Source organism: Centruroides vittatus, unplaced genomic scaffold (genome assembly GCF_030686945.1).
Source record: "Centruroides vittatus isolate TY-2023 unplaced genomic scaffold, ASM3068694v2 contig_975, whole genome shotgun sequence".
In the NCBI taxonomy this organism is placed as follows: Eukaryota; Metazoa; Arthropoda; class Arachnida; order Scorpiones; family Buthidae; genus Centruroides; species Centruroides vittatus.
In genome coordinates this window covers 2,748,330-2,772,559 of record NW_027122648.1, presented here as the reverse complement: position 1 = coordinate 2,772,559, position 24,230 = coordinate 2,748,330, and the positions used below count along the sequence as shown (strand labels likewise).

Here is a 24,230-nt window from a genome sequence, read left to right as displayed (position 1 = left end):
AAAATATATGTATTTTTTTTAATTAAAAGAAATACATGGTAGATCACAATTTTAAATTCATTTAATTGGATTAACACAAATCGGAAAATTATAAAAAGTTGTCGTACACTTCAAAATATTTGAGATTTGTCCTTTATAAAAAATGTTATATAAAAATTTGTACGGAAAATACTTTTTAATGGTGTCGGCGCGATTCCATATGGCTACCCGATTGGCTCTTTTCAAATTTTGTCGTTTGACTTTGAAAACGTTTAAAAATATAAATACTGTATTAATATTCTAATTGACCGATAACCGATTAATAAAATATAAAACTGAACTTAATCGATAAAATAAATTTATTTATAATTTACCAGATAAACTAATACGTTTATATTGTTATATAATCCAATGCTAAAATAAAATTTTACTCATTTCTTATTAATTTATCGAATTTATTATATCAATTTAAATATTATTTATTTAATTTCCTTTAAATAACATAAATTATCAATTTTTATTTATTAACGAAAATAAATATATAAAAAATAAATACAAAAAATTTGTAGTTCATGCAATGACGTCAGACTTTCCCGCCATTTCCCGGCATCGAAGAGTATTGTGGGTAAATGGCGGTGATAGTTATTGTTTGAAACGTGCATGCGGATTTTTTAAAGAAAATTGACAGTATAAACAAATTTCTAGATTATATAAATGACAGAAGTTTTAAGACTTTGTACTTTACATTTCTTATTCACAGGAAGTCAGCGTTATAAAAGTGTCTTCCATTTGATAGCTGAGAGTTTTTAGACCGGCTGAACTCATGGTAAGGCTTAATGAACTTTTTTTTTTTTTGTTGTAGTTTAATTGTGATGTGGAAAATACACGAATTCTCAATGAAATTCTTACGTTTTATTTAATTTAAAGCGAATTTTACGTATATTATAAAGAGTGAATGGAACAAATTCACACGATATTAAGCATTAAATAGTAAATAATAATGATAAATTAATGAATGAAATTGACGAATTTATGGAAATAATCCGCGAAAAATTCGAGAATTATGCATTGATTTATTCATTTAATCTTTTCGGAAAGTAAATTTTAATTAATTAATTTTATTTATAAATACATTTAAAAAAATGTTAAAGATAAATTTTAATTTAATTCGTTTTGGTTTCTGATCTGATTAACGTTTTAATTAACTTTTATGAAAAAATATATTTAACAAAATTGTTTTGAATTCTTGAAAATTTAATGCTATTTAAGGCAGTTAAATTTTTTTTCTAAAGCAATAATTAATTTTTTTTATATATCTAAATGAAAATTGTAAAACTTAGTTTATAGAAGTCTTCAATAAACTAAGTTTTATCGTTTTGTTTGTTTAAATGGGTTAAATAATTATATATACTAATTCAATTTCATCATATATTAAATTTATTTAAATTGCTTTAAATGTTTGATTTAGATTTACATTTAAAGATTTTATATCAGCAAATTTTCATCAGATAAAAAATAAACTGTTAATTTAATAATATAGTGGTTCATGTTATAATTTGGATATTGAATGTTTAAATGTTTTTAAATATGATTACTGAAAATGAATATATGCATATTAATAATTGTCTTTGGAATTGCTTAATTTTCACAGTTTGGTAAACGTCTATCCTTACTCACAGTTTAATATGTTGTTGATCTAATAACTGGTGAAAAATCATTATAATTAATGTATTGAAACTGATTAAGGTTTGGTTTCACACTGTTTAATATGTTTATAAATCTGAAGATTGATCAGTTTTCTGGTTTGGCTAAGACATTTCTGATTTTTTTTTTCCTATTGTAAATTAAGTAAGTTATCCAACTTTTGATTTTTTTCATTTTCACAACTAATAAGCCCATTGATGACTGAAACTTTACGTTTTCTTTTGCTCTTGATTTGGTTTTAAATAATCTTCCAGTTTAAGACAAAATTTGAACTTGTTTAAAATATGATATATAATAGTGTGTGTGTGTGTGTGTGTGTATTTATGTATGTGTGTATGTAAATACACACACACACTATTTTATGTAATTGAAATAAAATATCTTGGAAATGCAGATAGAGAAATTTTTAAATGTTTTGACAGATATTTTTAATTTCACTGTAAATGATAAAAAATTATCTAGAAAGGATGTGGCTCTGAGTACAAATAACATAATGTTGTCTGATTTATAAGAGTTTAATTTAAGTTACCAAGTGCTTAAATTATAAATTTTATTTAATTGTTGAATCTCTCACCAGATGGCAACAACTTACCTGTAGCCTAAATTTATAAAAATTGTTAAATTGTTTAGTTTTTCCAAATCATTTTGTAATTCACTTAACTTAGTTTAGGTTTATTTGTAATTGTTTCTATAATCTGGTTTACATGTAAACATTTATTTAAGTTTTTTTAAATTTTTAATATAATTTGTGTTTTATCAAAAAAGTTTTATTGTTGTTTTTTGAGAATATTAAGTTATTTATTTATCACTAATATATTATTGTTTATTTATATAAAATGTCACTTAAATGATTCTTATTTGAGAAAATAACTTTTTTGTAAATAATGAGCAATTATTTATTGTGACATGGTCCCAATGCCAGGCTGCAATTTTTAATTATATTTTAATTTAAAATATATGTTCTCCACCTCAGATTAGTAGTGGCTTGCCCTGTGCATCATACTTTTCCTTTAACAATACAGTTATGCCAGTCATCTAGTAACTGTTTTCAGGGGAAAAGTTTTGAATTGAATTCACATGACTTCTGGTTTGTATTGGAAGTTTATATTCAGTTAATTGGTGCCTTCTGCTTCTAAGCTTACCATATCTGGTCCTGATTTCATCTATCTAATTCTGTTCTTGAGATTAAGGAAAGACAGACGAATAGATGACAGTGGAAATTTATAGGTCTACAATTTTTTTCAAATTGTAGCACAATAATAATGCTAACAATACAATAAAATAATTATGTTACACATAAAATAAACAAAACTGAACTAAAATTCTTAAGGTTCGAACTTCCATTGGGTAGCTCCACTGCCTAGCGTATTATCCACATGGCTATTGCTGCCAGACGTGAAATTTTCAGACTTATAAGTGAAGCCTCAAATTTTGGAAACGCTTCAGAAGTGGATCCTAATATTTGGACAAGGAACTGTTTGTGTTTAAGGTTTCGTGTCAAGTTTCATTCAAATCTGAGACCCAAACATCTGGTCCTCTTGTTGTTAACAGTAGGAATCATTTTTGAATAATTCTGAATAACACATTTGATCATCACAATGTTTAAACGGTATTTTGCATATTCTTTTGTGTCAATACTTTTGTTTTAGTCTAGTGAAAAAGATCAAAGTGAAAAAAAGTCATTCCAAAAAAGTCCCCAAATTTTCTGTTGATCGATAAAAAGAAACCCAATCTGGAAATGCTGGGCATCATTGTGCAAAAACTGCTTTCAGTTCTTGTCATTTCTTACTTTTCTGCCTGATCTTGCTGCGTGGTGTCATGAAATCATTAGGTGTGTGATGCACGGGAGCTAGACATTCTGCTTTTTTCCTTAAGTGTGCTTTTCCGAAGTGTAATTCAGTTTCATGCTGAATGTGGAAATAAGTGGATTAGGATTTTTATTGCCACTTGTTATTGCCAGTATTATATTTTTATTGCCACTTTAATAAAAATATCACTAAGTGGCAATTTTGGCCATCATGCTGCATGACCCCTGATTGTGGTAAATTTTAATACAAATATTTTCTGATTTTCAACAAACTTGAGATTTAGAAGGAAAAAAATTTTTCATATTTATAAATTTTAACAAAATCTTATAAGAAATTTACTTATAAAGTTATATAACTTATAATCTTTATTTACATCAAAGTTTAGTTACCTTACTCCTCCAAAACGGCTTTACCGATTTTTACCAAATTTTATATGCATACTCAGTAGGTCTGAGAATCGGCTACTATCTATTTTTTCATACCCCTACACCATTTCCTTCCTTTCAAAAATATATTTATATATGGATTAAGGCTTTTATGTCCAACAGATGGCGCTACCTTCCGACGACCTAAGTTTGCTTTTCTGTGAGGCATTCTGCTTTTCTGTGAGAATGGACTGAAGCAGATCATTTTCTATCTATCTATATAAATAAAATATTTAATATAACGTATAATACGTATAATATAAGTATAAATAAAATATAACGTTGTTTGTTCCTACCGATTCCTTTGAAATTTTGACACAACGTTGCATTCGAATACGCACGTGTTTTTATATAATATGCATGTCGAAATTCCCCCCAGTGGGGGAGATGGACGGGATTAAGGCTTACCGTGAAGAACTTGGCTTCTATTATACTATTTTACATGCGGTTTTTTGCGTTTTTAATTGCGTTTTAATAGGTTACGTCAACAGAATATACACTAAAAAGGAATTTTTCGATATTCCCCAGGGGAAAAGTGACGGGATTAAGGCTTACTGTGAAGAACTCGGCTTTTATTATACTATTTTAGATGCGTTTTTGATTGCGTTTTAATAGGGTACGTCAAGAAAATGTACACTAAAAAGGGATTTTTTGAAATTCCCCCCACGGGGATTAGAAGGAAAAAAATTTTTCATATTTATAAATTTTAACAAAATCTTATAAGAAATTTACTTATAAAGTTATATAACTTATAATCTTTATTTACAAATACAAAGTTTATTTTTAAGCAGACATTTTATTCAATAAATTATATCATGTAGGATATGTGAAAAAAATTTATAAAATTTATATTGCATGAAAGAAATTATCAATGAAAAATAATTATTAGCTAGATCTAGAATTGATTTGACATCAGTTTGTTAGAAATAGTTTGTTGAAAAATGATAAATATTTAGTTACATTATTTATAGTCTATAAATAAGTATGTTTTCTGTATCTATATTTAATGTAATTTTTATTCCCAAACTAAAAGCACTATAAATTTATAGTGAGAATTTATATATTTGTATATGAAAAATACTTAAAATATTACAAAACAATTGCAGTGAAAAACTTTAATAATCTTTGACTGATATCCCTGCTTGTATGCTTATACCATTGCGTTTCAACACATTACAGATGACAGGACATTAATTAATTCCTTGGCAACATGTGATGCTCAACTGACTTGAGAGTCCCATCACTGGTATCAGTGGTGTAGCTAGGGGTGGGCAGAGAGGGCGGTTCATCTCTGATGTCACTTTTTCAGGGCAGTATTTTTAGCATTAATAAAAATTTTAAACACTTTTTTTAATAATAAGAAGAGTAAAATTATCAAATATTTCGAGAGTTAACAATTACAAAAATTATATGACACGTTGGAAAATGTCTAAATAGGCTTGATGTTTATTATGCATTTTCCAAGTAAGGGCACCAATTGAGACTGCCTGGGTGGTTTAAACTGTACCAACACCACTGACTAGTATTAAAGTATGTACTGTACTATCAGACATCTGACACAATGCTCCTGCCATTAGATACACTGCAGATATCAACAAATTAAAGTATATTAAAGCAGGTTGTATTATTTATATGATGGATACTTTTTTCATTTTAATGATTTTATAGCTTTAAGTTTTACCATTTTTATGGTTTTCATTACTTTGTCAAACATATATCATGATTTCAGTTTGTTCTGTTGTTACCAATAAATCGATCCCCACTATTTATAAAGCTATAAATAACTAACATGTGTCTAGGTCATCATAAGATGCTCAATCTAAGACTAGAACAATTGCATCTCATGCCCCAAATCTGCATTGTTATATTTATACATCACTAGACTTATCAGATTTTATGGCAGAACTGTAAACTTTCACAGAACACAAGTTGAGGAACCCCTGCTCTAGTCTGTTGCTCCTGGAAAGCATTGCAGCATTAACTAATATGCTTGCTCACATCAATCTAGATATGCATTGCATCTTAAAGAAGCAAAGACTACACTCTTTTCAAATTTTCAAGGCAAACATGTTCATTTTCTTCATACAAACCTGAAACTATTAGGTGTAAAGGGAGCTTTCATCCACCCTGTATACATCTGACAATAAAGTTTATACACTGGTGCTGTAAAATGGAAAAAAAAGTGGTTTAATTAATTTTTTCAAAATCTTTTAATTGAATTCACTTTTTACATTGACTTAATAGTGATTTTAAATGATATTTCAAGCTCATTTTGTGGTATAACTTCCAGTGTCTATAGTTTCTTTTTGAATTCTATGTCATCAAAATACTTTCCTTTCAATGGAATTTCATATGATATTGTTTTGAGGGTGTACCGCAATTTCTAATTTTTAGTTTGAGTGGTCGTCCCAGTCCTCTTCTCTTCTCATAGATCTTCCTGTATCTCAGAAACTTCTACAGTTTGCATGTGGATGTTAGTAGATTGATGTGGAGCATCAGTTCTTGTGTTATTGACTTTGGTTTGCTGGGTAGTTATCTCTATTGAGTCAAGTTGATTTGTAGTGGTGAGAGAGGAGTTTTTTAGTGTTAAATCATTTGATGAAGTCTTAGAGAAGACCAGTATTGGAAATTTTTTTTATGTTGTAATTGATGTTTCAAGAGGAGGTCATGCTATTTTGCCATTGATAATGACATAGTATGCTTTTGAAGTCTTGGAGTAACCTGCAAATGTACAAGGTTGAGCACATGGATAGAATTTGCCTTTGTTAGGATTTTTGTTTAGAATAATGGCTTCCGTTCCGAATGTGACGCTATGCTTTGTGGTGGGGATTGGTTGTGAATGTCATTGGCTGTAAAAATGGCTTCAGCCCAATAGGATGGATCATCATGCATCGTGCCATCTCTATCAGTGTTCAGTTTTTGCACTCTGCGACTCCATTTTGTCGTAGGCTCCTTGCAGTCGATGTTTAATGTGACTTCTCGTCACCTGAGGAAGGTGCTCATTCCCTTACTACAGTATTTGCCTTCATTGTTGCTCTTGATGGCTTTGATTTTTAGTCCAGTCTGATTCTCTAGACAGACTTTGACATCTTTTAGTGTTTCAAACAGTTTGTCTTCAGAAACATACCTCAGTCCATCAAGTATAATCATCGATAAATGTTACAAAGTAAAGCGATCCACCAAGAGATCTCTTCCACATAGGTATGTATACATCTGTATGGATGATTTTGAGTGGTTAGCTCGTTCATTTGACAAGGGGATGGGAAAAGGCAGACATGACATTTTTCCCACAATGCATGTCAAGCAGATCTTCCTTGTTGAATTTGAGGCTAGTGACGACTCCTTGATTCAACAATTTTCTTAATGAGGTAGCGTGGAGATGACTGAATCTTTTGTGCCAGATTCGTAATCCATAGATTGGAGATTTTTCTTGGGGGATGCAGATTCGATCGTTTTAAGCTAGTACGTATAGAGATTGCATTGGCAATCCCTACTGTGGCTGTTGTCCCTTTTGAGTTGATGACTTGTGCTTTGAACTTATCAAATATTATCTTATAACCTTTGTCGGTTATTTTGGAGACTGATAAGAGATTTGTGTGAAGTGATGGCACGTGGAGAGTGTTTAGTATGTCAAACAATCGTTTCTGTGTGCCAGTATCAACGTGAATTTGAATCGCACCAACTGCATTGATAGGTATGGTTTGATCATTGGCGAGATCCAATTTTGTGTGTTTTTTCCTCACAACTAGGTGTATTAATGGACACAAGGCATTCTTACATCATCTTTATTTCCGAATCTTCTATAGGCAGATACGCATTTTGGGCAAAGGCCCCTCATCTGTCAGTGTGACATCTGGGAATTTCTTTGTGTTGTGTTGATACTTATACATTTCATTTAAAATTATGTATTTGCAGTTAAAATTGTTAAAATATTGTTGCAGTTTTTAAAATATATTTATGATTTCAATTACTATTACGATGAAGGTTTCATGGTTTGACATCCAGCTTCCTCCAGCATATACCCTTGACACCAGTGCTTTTTAACACTGGTGTTAAGGGTATATGCCAGATCTCTGTTGGTTTTCTCATCTCTTCTTTTTACGACAGTCTTTTTCTGTGGCCAGGTTTTTTGCAAAAATTGCATCTCAGTTTTCATCCTTGATAACAGATGGTAAGTGCATCATTGTTTTGTGATTCGCAGGAAGATTGTCCTTCATATTCCTGAAAGATCTTGAATTTTAGGATTTTGAGCTTTGGTAGGTCGTCTCGTTTTGATTGCAGTGCAAAAGGTGTTGAAACTATTATGCCAGCTGTATAGTACAACGCGGAGAAGTTACTTGTTCACTATAATTCCTAAATTGGCCAGCTTGTCCACAGGGTCCAAGAATTTGACAACATGGTCGTACAGATCTCCTTCATGCAGCTTTGTGAGAATTAAGGTCTTTATTAAGGAGGCTTTTTTGCTGGTCCCTGAGACTGATAGATGGATTTGAGTTTTTCCCAAATTTCTCTCAATGTCCGGAAATTTCATATGTGGTTTAGTTTGGATGAACTTAGCATTAGGATCAAACTTGATCTTGCCTTACGGTCATGTTTTTATCCAAGTGTCGTGTTCCTGTTGAGATTTGGGATTACTGGCAATCCCAAATGCAGGACATGGTATCGCTTTGTTAGTGTATTTTCACACACATCCCGTTCAAGTACAGCTTTGGCCTGAAGACTCCACATATCGTAATTTTTTCAATTTAATACTTTGACTTTGAATGAATTCATCTTATGGATGCGAGGATCAATCAAATAAATAATAAAGACAAAAGATACAAACCAAGTTGTTGAATCAAGATCTAGTTGTTGTTCAGTTCTGCTGCTGGTGTCTGGGCCCATAACCTGTTGTTAATTGGGAATCAGCAGAGAGAGACAGATGATACACATTGCAGTGGTTAAAGAATCTTCATTTAATCAAGGAATTAATATTCAAATAAGTCTCTACATAACTGAAGGACAAACAGACATGACAACAGATTGCAGTAAGAATAAAGAACAAGGGAAGACAAAGGGCAATAACACCTTTTGTTCTCTTTGGGAAGGTCCCTCTAGTGGACCAAATTGGTTTGCATTGAGAGTACTGACAGTTAGTTTGTAACTGTACTTTTTTCCAACTGGGGATAGAGAGATCTACATGTTAAGGAATTCAGTTACTTCAAAATATGACTATTTGAAATGAAAATTCTGTCCAAACTGATATCTGTATGTTAAGGAATTCATTTAGATTGAAGTGCCTCCATGCTGTAAAAGAACAATAGTCCAAGAACAACTCTAATCTGGTGAATATGGCCTTGCTTTTAGGGTAACACATTTTCAGGAGTCATCTTATACACGGACTACTATTTTTATTTCTCTCTTATCTCGTAAAATATGGCTGGTTTTCCTGATTGCAAGATTAGGCTACTAGATTTGGGCAACTTGCTACTTTTTGGGTCACTTTAAAAATAATTTGGGCTACATTTCAAGGAATTCTGCTTTACTTTTTATAAAACTTATCTGACAATCTGAGGTTTTCACTGGATATGAGCTGTTTACCTTCACATTTATATTATTATCAAAAATAGCATTTTGGATTCATATCCATATTTCATTTCCTTAATATATTACATCATTTACATTACATTTGGCATATTGTATGGAAATACATAAATCTCAAATAATTTGAAACTCAATAGTTTGAAGTAGCGATTATTTCATCCCTTGAATTTTGAACTAACAAGGTATATTTAAGAAAATTACAAAATAGACATTTGTAGTGAGAAAAAAATTTTGTTTTTTCAAAATTTATTTTATTTTTCAAGATTTACTTTACTTTGGTACAAAGAAAGTAATTTTAGAATAATTTTTACTTTTAGGTCATTAAAAATGGTTCTGCGGCCAAAATTCCATGTGGTTGAGGTACATGGTGATGTCAGATATGCAGGTTCAAGTATTGGATCCATTCGATGGAGACAGGGATATTTGAAAATAATTTGGAACAAAGAAGAACTCGTATGGTGGTGTCATTTATATTTTGAAGCAAAAAACAGAATTCCTGCTTTTCAGCATAAGGTAAGTTTGATATTAGATGTACTTAATAAATCATAATTGGAATAAAGTATCAATAAAACGTCCAATAAAATAATTTGGATGAAAGACAAAAAGAACCTTGCACTGAGGTTCTCAGAGGGAAAACTTTACTGGCAAATAGCTAGTTCTAGTATTAGACTTTCTAATCTTATTGATTACAAGAGTGACATGCTTACAAAACATTTTGCTTTTGTGAGTTCTGAAAGCCCAATTGAGAACTATTACAAAACTGTGACACTCATTGCTTGGATATTGTGGTGCATAATGTTACATATATACATTTACACATATTCACCTTATGCATTGAGGATTTGTCTCATTGCTATTATAGGTGGAGAATATGCACCTGTTATTTAGAACTTGAGTTCTTTTGTCAAAAGCAGTTATGGACTACATTGGCTGCTTTATCATCTGATTAAAATCTCTTCCAAAGATATCATCTGTTTGGATTTTTGAAGAAATGATTACTAGGTGTATAGGTCATACCACTAAGTGGTCCAAAACTTTCCAGCAATGTTGCCTAAACTATTTGATAGTGGTTTGGGTGACATTGCTGTATCCACATCAGGGAGCTGTTTTTCTCCTTCACAGTAATACGTGTTTTCAGTAGGTTGGTCATGATTGGACTGCTGCCATGATACACCACCTGCAATGATGTGGTGATACTTAGTTGGTACGAGTTGTGCAATATGACATCAAAATTGTCATACTTATCAGTTCTATTAAAATATATCTTGCCATCAGAACTTACTTCTTGAATGTATGCTTTAATTAAAATATAAGTTTGAAATATATTTATTTATTTAGTTTAAAGACACGAGAGAAAAAATTTAAAATTGTTAGATTTTTAAGATTTATGAAATATTGAACTCATGGGGATAAATAAACCTTGGATATGAAATATTTCAATAAATAATGTAAATAATAAAATAATTCAGAGAGAATGTGGTGTTTTTTTAAAAAAAAACTTTTTTTAAATTTCAGTTAACACAGAAGAATTTACAGAATGTGCCAAAGAGTTCAGACAATGCTGAGAAGAATGGATTTATACATGTTATTTTAAAAAATCATTCAAATATTTGGATAAGACGCAATAACAACACATACAGCAACAGCTTTTATGTGTTAGCTAACCTGTTGCGAGAGATAAAGGATGGATATTTTTCAGGTAAAATTAAGTTTCATAATAGGAAAAAAAATTTTTTCTTGTGCATTTTTACTGTCTCCCTCTTTAGTATTTTCTTGTACATCTTTAGCTCTTTGTGAATAATTGTGGTTTTTTTTTCTTCAATTCTTTTATCATTAGTGTTGTTTCAACTGTTTTCTTCAATAATAATTTCTGTTCTCATCATTGTTTCATTTTGTATCTCTTATCATTTCCTTGTTGCACTTCTCAAAAATTTTATTCTTGCATTCCTTTTCTTCCCATTTCTCCACAGTAAATTGGAAATTGTGAATATGAAAATAGGAACTAGTTTGTGCATATGTGCATAAAAAAATTTTGGCATTAGAAAATAACTTCCAAAGGATTAGAACAGTAGTTTCATTTGAATATGAGATATGGAACATTAATTTAAAATATATTCTGGGAATTTTTAAAGTTGTTTTCTAACTCAGCTTTAGAATTTGTCTGTAAAATTATCTATTTCATTTTTAGAACAAACTTTTGTTAATGTAAGAATTTGTATTTATTTATTTATTTATTATTACACGTACTGGATACACTCCTTGATGTGGGGAGCAAAACCATCTCCCAAAAACAAAACACTTAGATACAGTGAACATAAGATCACAAACAAAATTATACAATAATAAATTATATAAATAACAATTTAGATATAAACTAAGGTTTAAAAATTAAATGTAATAATTAGTTAAAGTTTGGGAGCATCTGTCAATAAAATACAAAATACCAATAAATAAAAATAAAACAACCAAAAAAATAAAACAAATTGCTTACCTATAAAAAAGAAATAAGTTAATAATGAAGACAGCACTGACAGATGCTCCCAAACAACAACAGCAATAAGGCTAAATTTATAGTAGAGGAATCACGCCCTCTAAAACAAAAGATCAACAGATTTTCTTAGAAAACAAAACACTTTAAATTGATAACATGGTTTCGATAAAATTTTAAGAAAAGGACCTGGTAAGTACTTCACAGCGAAAAATTTCTTCATGTAATACTTTAAGACGCCCACATTTAGCCAAAATATGCCAGGCATCCATAATTTCTTTCTCAGCACAAAAGTTACATGATTCTCTTGAATAATTATTTAAAAACTTCAATGAATTACACCTAGCCTGTATAAATAAAGACGAAATATTAAGGGAAACATCTTGATTATATAAAGAATTATCAAAAAAAGTGACATTTAAATCCTTATACCAACAATTATATATGCTATTATTTATTTTTTCATTTATATTGTATAAAAAATTATCAAAAATGTTAACAAGGAGAAGAGACCAGTACATTAAATCCAAATCATCATTAATAAGATTAATATCATGATTATTACAGGTATCAATAAAATAATGTGTCCAATCTATAGACTTTTTGTTAAGTATAAATTTCAGACAAACTTTACTCAGATGATAATCATCAAGATTAGAAATTCCAATAATCCATTAAATTAATATGCCTCAATGTGCTTATTTTATTATAATATAATTTTCATCTACTAGTATGTATTTTCTGTTGTCAGGACTTATTATATTAAATTACAAATTTCTGATCTGTGAAACTGTGTTGCAGTATCTGTAAAGCCAGTCTAATAAGTCCAGATAATATAAAATACGTAAAAAAATTATATTCTAATAATCCAATTTCTTATCCTATTAAATATTATAAATTTTACAGGGGTCAAAGCACATTTCATCATAATTAAATAACCTGGTGTACAACAAAGTAAATAAAATAAGTTTTTAGTGAATTCAGTCTGTATACCATCACCATTGGTCAAGTTAAAACCCCAAATCTCTGAAGCATATAACAATTGTGAGAATCATAACAATAAAGAAATGCATCTTCTCATTTACCTTTCCTCTCCCAATCATCATGTCAGCCAATGAAGCAGTTTCTAAAGATGGTGACCCCAGATGAAATTATGAGATAGTTCTTTGAGTAAAAGGGAATTAGCTGTAATTTCTTTGAGGATAGTGTTGCAATATTAACTTCTATCTGAAATAAGATTACAGATTTATTTTGTAGTACACAATAAAGGCATGCATATCCGCATATACAGTGGATTCTCGATCTATTATATATATACACAAATTTTTCTTGTATTCTTTTTTTCTGTATCATTCGTTTACTTGCAACATTCATTCTGTATTTTAACTGAAAGAAAAATCCCGCATCTATTGTTTTTACTCATAATAGATGGTGCTAAATTGAAACACTGATTTTTGTGTACTAAAAATAAAAGCATACCAAATTTAATAGTTAATTCCTTTGACTACAGCTAACCATTATGATTTTTGGCCACTTCTTTACAAAATACTGTACTTTATTGGCAACATTCCCTCTTAAAGCCTGGCAGCACTGGTAAAAATTAGCACATTGTATCAGGTTGCCATCTGTATAATAATTATTATTTATAAACATTTATTCACAAAAAGGGAGAGTTTCCCTGTTATAGGGGGTGTTACATTTGATAGGGAGAATTACAAAAAGATTTGAACAGATTACAAATATAAATAATAATCGTTATAACATTAGTTACAAGTAAATCCATATCAGATAATAACAATCAAGACATAAAAATGATAATATAAATAATCACAGTTATAGAGTAGTAATAAACAATGAAACTATTGAGTGAAATTTTTTAACATTTCTGTAATTTTGATGAAGTAATTATGTAGTTTTATATAAAACTTTTTTATTATCTTTATTGATACTCATTCTAAGTTTAAGGAGTGAACCACGTTGAATTGTTTATTTAACCTATTGGATGTTGTAATTTTTTTCCGTTGCCTGCGACGCCAAGTTGAATTTTTGTTGGTGTTAAGCCTAACAAATTTTTTTTTATTATAATTGTGTTTACTGCATCTTTAAAAATTATTTTTTTATGTTACACAAACAAAATACATATATTAAAAAATATAAAAATGATAAAAATTATATTTCAAAAGTTCGTTTTAATAAAAAAATTATAATGCATAGCGACATCCAGTGTCAAAAACGTTCTAATGCAGACACGAAAATATTCGGGATCACCCACACAGGTGAATGAGGTCAACACAGAAATTTTCGGGAACAACGCACAACAGGTTAATATCACCTGAGTCGCACACATTTGTTAAGTCTTCAGAATCCTGTAACAGATGATAAAGTGAGAGTTTCCCAGAATTGCACCAAATATATTAATTTTGCAAATAATCAATGTAACTGTTGTTGATGTAAATAGAATATTTATTAAGGTGTATTTGTGCTATTAATCTTTTCACATTTAAATTAATTGATTTAAATTAATGATGTAACGAATAATATATTCGGCCTCAGCCAAATACCGAATATTCGGCCAGGAGCGTGGCCGAATGGCCGAATATTCGGCCAAAGTATTCGGCTTGATTAACGCACATATAAAAATTAGCGCGCAAACCTCATTATGCAAGGATCGCGCACCCTGCTCTCTATTGGCCCGATGTCACTACGATTTTTTCTTCCAGTAGGTCTAAATTATTTAAATTAATTAATTAAATTATAATTATTAAAGTTAATATGAGATTGAGCCTAACGTCTACCTCTAGTGCCAAATTGGTTTATAATTTATGTAATAGCCGTAAATAGCCCGATATGATTCGGCAGTTGTTGGTATTTAGATGTAAGTTATAACTTATAAGTTATTTTATTTGCAATCGATCTTTTTAACTCTTTAATTAAGCACTAAAATTTTGTTTTTACTACGTATTTGTAGACTGAATAGTACCTAAGGATATATACTTTAGTGGGGACATATGGTCTAGTTTCTCCCCAGTTGTGGAACAGTTCAAATATATTATTGAGGGGTTTCTATTTGTAAAGTTTTGTGATATTTTGTTGCTATTGTTTTTGTCAATATTTTTAAAATTAACATGATTTCAAATGTTATCTTTTGCATATAATGAGAAATGCTCATTCTTTTCTTTATATATAAAATAAATTATATATTAGTTACTCATCTTCTAGAAATAAATAATTCTTTCATTAAATATGATAAGTTTCAATAAAACGTTTCGTAAATCATTTTAAAATATCGTAAAAAATATTAAAATATACGCAAATACGAATATAACATAACTAACTAAACAATAACATTAATGCCCGATACATTCTAACCTACACGCCATCAATGCCATAAGATATTGGGCTAGATAAAGGCTATATTATTATTTTAATTACGAAATAATTTACTAGAGTTAGACGCTATTTCTTATTAACTTTAATAATTATAATTTAATGCTTAGCATTAATAAAAGTTTCCAAAATGGTTAATTTACTGTGTTTTTGTTATTTCTTAATCCTGTTTTTAGGTATTTGGTATTCGGCCAAATAGACCGAATACCAGGTAGTAACCGAATATTTGTTACATCACTAATTTAAATATATATGGTTGTGAAGATGGAATATGGAGCAGATTGGTGTACCAAGGATGATATTTACTCTGATTTAAACTTGTTTGATCCTTGTTAATAGACTGAGATATTGCAGATTCGATTAATAATATGTAGCCGTATTTCCAGTCTTGCAGATTATCTTTGAATAGCAGGTCAGATACACCAAATGAGTTTAAAATTTTTTGAAACTTAGCTTGCCTTTAACTTTTTTGAAACTTAATAGTTGGTTTGAATTTGTTTTTACTTTTTTTGATAATTTCCTGATGTAAAACAACTAAATTATCATCACTTTTAAATTTTAGATTGTAGTAGAATTTTATTGTACGTTTGAGAAAAGGGGGAATGAACATATTCAGTTGGTTTCGTTACGTATAGCATAGCCAGGAATGGATCTTTCTAAGATGGAGAAGTTTACGAAGAAAATAAATTTGAAGAGGTTCCAGTTTATATAGGTAATCGAGACCCAAATAGTACTAGCATAATATATAATGGGATTAATTATTGAATTATATAACTTCAAATGGATATTCAAATTTGACGTTTTCAGAGTAGAACATAGATACAAGAGATTGTCAATTGCCAGCTTTTCTTTGTTATTAATAGTAGTTAGATGTGCTTTAAAGGTAATATTCCAATCAAATATGACTCCCAAAAAATTAACTTCTTTAACTATTTGTAGGAGAGTATTATTTAGATACAATTTTGATTCTGTTTGTGAAATTTTGCAATTATTACGAAATATTATGATCTTTGTTTTGGCAGGATTAATTGTTAGATGCAGCAAATTGAGATATGAATTTAATTGATTGATTTTCCTTTGTAAAGAAATTTTAGTAGGTGCAAGTATGACCAAATTGTCAGCAAATTGAATATAGTGAAAAACTGTCAGCTATCTCAATCCCATCACTGGATTGGAGGAAAAGATGATCTAGATCAGCTAAGAGAGAGGTTGCGGCCAAAGTTTTCAATGTGAAAACATGAATGTCAGACTTCAGCACTGATAAATTTAATGATGGAGAAATGGAGTTTCCCTGTTTAATTTTTGTACAATAGTTTGAAAATAATTTAAGTACTGTTGTTGAAAATTGGTCACCTTCACTCCTAATTCTTAATTTATGAACCAGTAGAAAAACATGGACCAAATCAAAAGACTTCTTGATATCTATAAATGCTGTGTATACTTTCCTATGTTTTCAGTCGTAGAGAAACCGTGTTGTGCTAGATTGCTTATTCGAATTGTTAAACACAAGATCGTGTTATTAACTCAATCACTTGGCTTTTGACTCCACCTTTATTTAGTTGATCAACTAAATAAAGGTGGAGTCAAAAGCCAAGTGTTTGAGTTAATAACACGATCTTGTGTTTAACAATTCGAATTCCTATGTTTTATTGTTAATTGAAGTTGTATTACAGACAGTAATAGAAAGATTGCAAATTCAATTTCCTTATTCTTGATGTAGGCATATTGAAATTTTGCATGTAGATCCGTATCTTTGGTCCACGAAATTTAGAGGCTAGCATTGATGTAAAGCATTTTCTCAGTATTGAAAGCAAAGCAATGGGTCTGTAATTATCAGGAGAAAGGCGGTCACCTTTTTTGTATATCATTGAAATTGTAGCTGAATTCCAAGAGTCAGGATATATAATTTCTTTATACATTGAATTCAATATTTTTAGTAGTTTAATCCATGCCTGATGAGGAAGCATCTTTAGAAAGCTAGTTGGAATGTTGTCGCTACCCAGGGTAGATTTGATTCTTGTTTTCTTAATAGCATCTTCTAAATCATTAGTTGTAAAGTAAGAATCTAAATATTCATTATGAATATCTATATTAAAATTTATTGGTGAGATAGGTTGAATATCTGGGAATCTTTTGATAAAAACTTTTCCATACATTAAATTCTACAACTGAAGAATCTGTATTAGGATTTATGTTGAAGCGAAATTTATGTATAGTGGTCCAAAATAGGATATTGTCCTTACTGTTGTTGATTAGGGTTGATTCAATGTTCCTAAAATAATTTTTCTTTTTAGCCTTAAGCAGATTATTGTAAGTTTGTTTAACCTTTCTATAAGTTTACAGCATTTGGATCTTTTCTAAATAAATTTAAGTTAATTTGTTTTATTTTTTTCATTTTGTAACAGTAATGGTCGTAACAGGGGTTTTTATACTTAGTATATCTATCACCATTAACCTTTTTGACTTGAATACAATTATTCATTATTTGGATCATAAGATTATAACTGCCATTACTATTAGAGTCAGAAGGATCAGGAATATTGAAAAAACGATTCTCAATTTCTGTCAAATTTCTTGAAGTGTTATAGCTAATCCTTTGATACTTCTTAGGAGATTTAATAGCTTCCTTTTGTGAGAATATTAAAAATTTAGTTATAGTTGGGAAGTGATCAGATGCATCAGTTGTTGTTGTGATGAATTTGGAGCAACAGTCAAATAAGAATTCTGAACAAATTGTGTAATCGATAGTGGATTTTCCACTATGCTGCAGACTAGTTATGTGTTGGATCATTAAAAAATGTATATCTACAGATACAGATACAGATCATTAGTGTCTAGATCTGCGGATATGGATACGAATATCAACTTTCATACTCAGTCGGTGCTGGTGCGTGTGACCTTGGACCAATAGTTAACTCTTTGCATTAGTAATGCAGTGTGTTTTGACTTGCTTTTTGTTTATAGTTTAGTGTGACACGGGATAGCATAGATTACGTTTGTGTTTTTGGAGAGTGTTGAGTTAAATTAAAATAAAAACAATGTCGACAAAAAAGTTTAGTAGTGTAACATGGAAATATTTTACGATAGTAAATGATGAATGTGCTAAATGCAGAATTTGTGAGGGAAAGTATTCCCATAAGGGTAAAGGTACAACATCGTTAAAAAATCACCTTCAGAGGAAACATCCACAAGGATATGCTTTATTTTTAAAAGAAGACTCCACTAAGAAGAGTGACAATGAAAACGTTCAGCAGGGAACATCTTTACAAATGGTAAAAAGAGAATTTAGACAAGCATTTTTTAACGAATACATAGAAAAAGTCAAAATGTGGGATAATACAAACCCCAAATCAATAAAAATTGACTATTTAATTCCAGAAATGATAGCTTTATCTGATTTTCCTTTTCAACACATAGAAGGATTAGGGTTCTGACAATTGATGGATCATGTTGTTCCAAATTATGTTTTAAAAGGCAGGAAATATTTTACGGAATTTGTTTGCAGCAAACTTTACGATAAATTGTCATCAAAAATAAAGAACATGTTGAAGGATTTTGAGAAAGTTTCCTTTACATCAGATATCTGGTCAGATTCTTTATCAGGAGTTTCATTATTATTCTTAACATGTCAAGGCATTACAAAAGATTTTATAAGAAAAAATATTGTTTTGAAGGCAGAGATTCTTGATGAACCCCACATGGGAGATTACATTTTGGCAATATTTTAACATATGCTTGAAGAGTGGGGGATCCAACATGAAGCGTGCCTGCACTTTATCTAACATAAATAATATTGACTGTAAAGCACATCAGCTGCATCTGGTGGTCAAAGAAGTTATTAAAAATGTTGATGCAATATCCATGTTACTTACAAAATGCAGAAAAATTGCAGGACATTTCAACCATTCTACAATGGCAAAGCAAGAATTAGAAAAAATACAAGTTAGACTCAATCAAAGAGTTTTAAAACTTTTGCAAGACTTGTTGACACACTGGAATTCCAGCTATTTTGTGTTGGAAAGATTTGACTGCATTAAGGATTCGTTGTTGCTTTATTCTACTAATAATAAAATAGAATAGCTTGATGCCAAAAAGTGGATTTTAATTCAAGAATTAGTGAGTACTGAAGCCTCTAGAGCGGCATTTCTCAAAGTGGGCAATAATGCCCCCTTGTGGGCAGTGAGTAAATCTAGGGGGCGCTGGAAGCAGGGTACTGAATGGTGATCAAAGGCAAAAGCTGGGGTCACTGACAGCTGTTCCCTTTCCTGTTAAACAGATAAGAGGAAACATTGCGTTTAATGGTTTCCAGATGTTGAGAACAATGTACGGTAAGGGCACAAAGTGTGAGATTAATAGAAAAGTTTTCCTAAGAATATTTCCAATCATTTCTCACACAAGAGAAAATGAGTTAGGGGGCATTGGGTATAACTTTATGGAACAAAGGTGGTGGTGGATCGAAAAAGTTTGAGAATCACTGCTCTAGAGCAGGGATGGCAAACCTTTTTCGTTGTCTGTGCCAAAAATTTATAAATAATCTTTATGAAATTATTAACGTGCCACACTAAAATTGTCTAGCATAAATTATGATTTTTGTATTTTTCTCTTTTTTGCTTTTTTATTTTACGTTTTTTCTTTTCCTTTTACTCTCGAGGAAAAAATTATAATAATTCAATAAACAAAAAAAGAAAAAATTTTGTTAAACAATTTTATTAATATGGTGTGATTTTAAAAATTACATCTGTTACAATTTATTAAGGGTAATTTAAATGTTTTACAAAATACACATAAACATTTATTTTTTAATGTGATTTTTGTTGCTGCATATAAGATGATAAGGATTTTACATCTGGATTATAATTTGTTATTTATAAAAGTACACATGCAGAGCTTGATTCATCCGTCATTCTATTTTTAAATTTATTTTTTATAAAATTCATTTCAGAAAATAGCAACTCACATGCCCACGTCGATGAAAACATTGATAAAATTGCTTTTGCTAATGTTTTTAAGTAATCGAAAGTTTCAGGAATTGCATTCCATGTGGTTAGAATTTCATTTTCGGCACTTTTATTTATTATACCCAATAATCGATTATTTTCAATTACTTCCAAATCTTTTCTTAAATCAGTAAATTTTTGGTTCCACATGAAGCTTGATTGGAAATCAATTAATTGCATTTCTATGTCATGCAATTTTAACCGGTCAAAGAGTTGTAAATTTAATTTATCAAATGGTATTTTATCAGAATATAAAATATATTTTGAAGTTTCTTTAAATGGTCTAAACTGAGTAAATCTTGCAGAAAATTCCTGGATTAAGGATTGAATTATCACTGAAAATTCTTTTGTTAGTTTTTCTTGATTTGGTTTTTCATGCATTTCAATGTCAGAAAAAACTTTTTTTTGTATTCGAAAAATGTTTATATGAATTTGAAAGAATGTTGCGATTAAAAACTTGTAATTTGACTTCAAGTGCTTTAAGTCAAACATTACAATGATCATTTTATTAACACCTTGTAGTTTGATATTTAACTCATTTAAGTGAGAACATAAATCAGTAAAAAAAAAAAAAAAAAAATAGTTTTGCAAGCCATTCTACATCCATTAATTGACTGTATTGTTCAATAATAATCTCATTATTTAGAAATAATCTAATTTCGTCCAAACAATCTACAGATCAGTGCAAAACATTTCCGCAGCTTAACCACCTTACATTATTGTACAAAAATAAGCTATTGTATGATGAGTTTACCTCATTTAACAATTCCTGAAATTTTCTTTTATTTAGAGCCCGTGCTAATATAAAATTGACTACTTTTGTCACCAAACTCGTAATATCATCCAAAATTTTCAAACCTGTCTTGGCACATAACACTTGCTGGTGAATAATGCAATGGAAACCGAGAATTGAATGTCCAATACGTTTTGTAAATAAATTATAAACCCATTTTCCTGTCCAATAGTGCTGCGAGCACTGTCAGTTGTTACTGATACAATTTTGGAAGTACATATTTCTTTTTTGCCCAATGCATCTATAACTGCATTAGAAATGTCTACTCTTTTTGTTGTTGTTGTTAGTGTTGATAAACTTATTAATTCTTCTTTAACATTATTTTGGACAAAATAACATATAAAAACTGCTAAACGAGCTGAACCTGTTATGTCGGTGGACTTATCAAGACAAATGGAAGTAAAATTGCAAGATTTTATATCCATTTGTTGTTGAAAGCTTACATTTTCTGCCATTCTCAAAATTCTATCTTTCACCGTATTCTCAGCTAATGGTATATCTTTAATTCTTTGGATAATTTTTTCTTTATTTTCGAAATCTTTGAATAAGTATAGTGCACATTGCAACCAAGCCTCCTTTAAAAATTCACCTTCATTAAAATTTTTTCCATATTGAGCAATAGCTTTTGAAGCTTGATAACTAGCAGCAGTAGTGTTTGATTGAGTTCCAATATATTTCATTAAGGATGTAGTTTGGGCATTTTTATTTTTGAAAACACATGATATATACTCCTTTTGCTCTTCTTCACTTCAATTGAGAAGAGATTTGTGGTTGGTTTTGTAATGTCACTTCACTGATGATGATCTACAAACCACTGTTCCTGAACATAAAATACAAATAGCTTTACTGTCCTTATTAATCATGCCATACCTATCGGTCCACCAACTTTGAAATTCTCTGCTACTACCTGTTTCTAATAATTTCGATTTTTTTTTCATCGAACTGGCCATAATAAGAAATTCTAAAAAAATAATTTAAAAAATTATATTTGAATTTAAAATATATGTATAAATGCAATAACTATCTTAAAATAAAACTGTAGTGTTTGTAAATAGTTAAATATAACTTGTCAAGGATTAAAGTTTTAAGATGACACTTACAAATGCTTGGAATTACTAAGACTAACAGCGGTGACGTTACAAGTCTCAACGGAAAACTCAACGGTCCAATTAGAAACGTCATTTTCTTGCCGTTGAGTTAACCGTTGATTATAAAAACATGCGGATAGTAGGTAGATATTCAGTACTATAAATTTAAATTGTAAATTATTTTTAAGTTATGGATTATTGAATTATAATTTATTTTTATAATGTATAAAATAAAATTTTGTTATGATTAATAAAAAAAATCATATTTTTTGTCCGTGCCATGAAAATTTTTATTCGTGCTATAGATTCGCCATCCCTTCTCTAGAGGATACCACAAAAAAATTGAGTGCACAAAACACATGTATATCTGACATTATTCCTCTAGTACAAGCATTAAATAAATTGTATGACAAGATTCAAATTTCTGCTAATAGTGGGGAAACTCTCCACATCAGCACACCCACTGTTCTTGATTTTTTTGTCTTCTTTGAAGAATGAATTAGATTATCATTTTTCTGAAACCGACAAAAATATATTGTTCCAAATAGCAACAATTTTAGACCCACGTTACAAAGGTAAATTCTTCACTGACTTTCTTATCAAAGATATAAAACAGAAATTATTTACAGTTTTAGAAACAGAAGTAAATATCACAGCAATTACAATTAGCACAGAAAAACCAAATGCTGTAAGAAGAGAACATTGCAACATTTTAGAAGACTCCATGGCCAATATGTTAAATAGTGATGACGAAGATGAGGAATCTGAAAACCAAATATCATACATTAATGCTAATTTGCTCACAGAATATGCCAAAGTAAAAAGATTATCAAGAGACCAAGATCCATTAAAGTATTGGGAGATTAATAGTAAAAAATTTGGAGGTCTTAGTCACATGGCTCTCACATATTTATCGTCACCTGCAACAAGCTTTCCAAGTGAGCAGTTTTTCAGTGCAGCAGGAATTATTTATGATCCTCATCGTAATAGACTTTTGGGGGATAAAGCTGCCAAGTTACTCTTTTTGAAGTACAATTTACCATTAATTAATTTTGATTATGACATTTAATTTTTTTGAAGTTTCTAAAAATGTGATTATTTTATATGATAATTTGATAATTATTATAATATAATATAACCATGATGATTATTTCAATTAACATTGGAGGTTTGATCTCACTATAAAGATAGTTAAATTAATACCTTATACTGGTAACTTACTATAATTAATGTTTCATATTGCAAAAATTAAATATTTAATGTGCCAAATATGTGATTTTAAGAAATAAAAAGTGATATGAATTGAAGTTATTAGTATTTTATTGCTACCTATCTTTAAAATTTCATATAAATAATGAAATTCATTAAGATAAAAAGATCCCTAAAAAGTAAAGGATGCGGATCTTTTTTCCCTTCGGATATCCGTGGATACGGATACAGATATCCGGCACATCACTACTGCAGACAGGTAAATTCAGCCGGATAATTAGGTTTTATGCATTCGTTAAGAATGAATAATTTGTTACCATTTGTTATTTTGATTAAATTGATTCCAAGTCTGTTGGCATACTTATCTTTGGAAAGGCAAATGTTTTGAATACTGGAGTTAGGACCATCATACCATGAATCCATCAAGTCAGAAATCCGTGAATTAAAATCTCCCAGTAATAAAATGAATGGGGTAATATGTTGCCAGACATCTATAATGTTAAAAGTTGCGTATAATTTTTCCAAAGAATCAGGTGGAATATAGGTGATCATTACTATAATTAATTTGTTATTTTCATTTCCAAATATAGATTCTTTCATAGATATTAATAATAGTATATAATTATCAGATTTTTCAGTATGAAGAATTGTACAAAGGTTCTTTTTTAATAGAATACATAACCTGCCACTAGGGTGACCAGGTCGTGGTGGTTTACATGCTAATGCTGTTTCAATTATGAATTGATTAAAGAAATTTGATTTATACACT

At 29.9% G+C, this 24,230-nt stretch overlaps 1 protein-coding gene across 1 annotated transcript in view; it reads left to right on the top strand.

Moving 5' to 3' along the window:
* Positions 1-598: 598 nt before the first annotated feature.
* Positions 599-24,230, top strand: part of LOC136985638 (ubiquitin carboxyl-terminal hydrolase 37-like) — a 74,991-nt gene continuing 51,359 nt past the window's right edge. Inside the window, exons 1-3 of the mRNA XM_067282959.1 lie at positions 599-805; positions 9,817-10,012; positions 11,015-11,198. Of these exons, the coding sequence (XP_067139060.1) occupies positions 9,827-10,012; positions 11,015-11,198 (370 nt within the window). The 5' untranslated portion in view covers positions 599-805; positions 9,817-9,826. The remainder of the gene's footprint in view (positions 806-9,816; positions 10,013-11,014; positions 11,199-24,230) is intronic.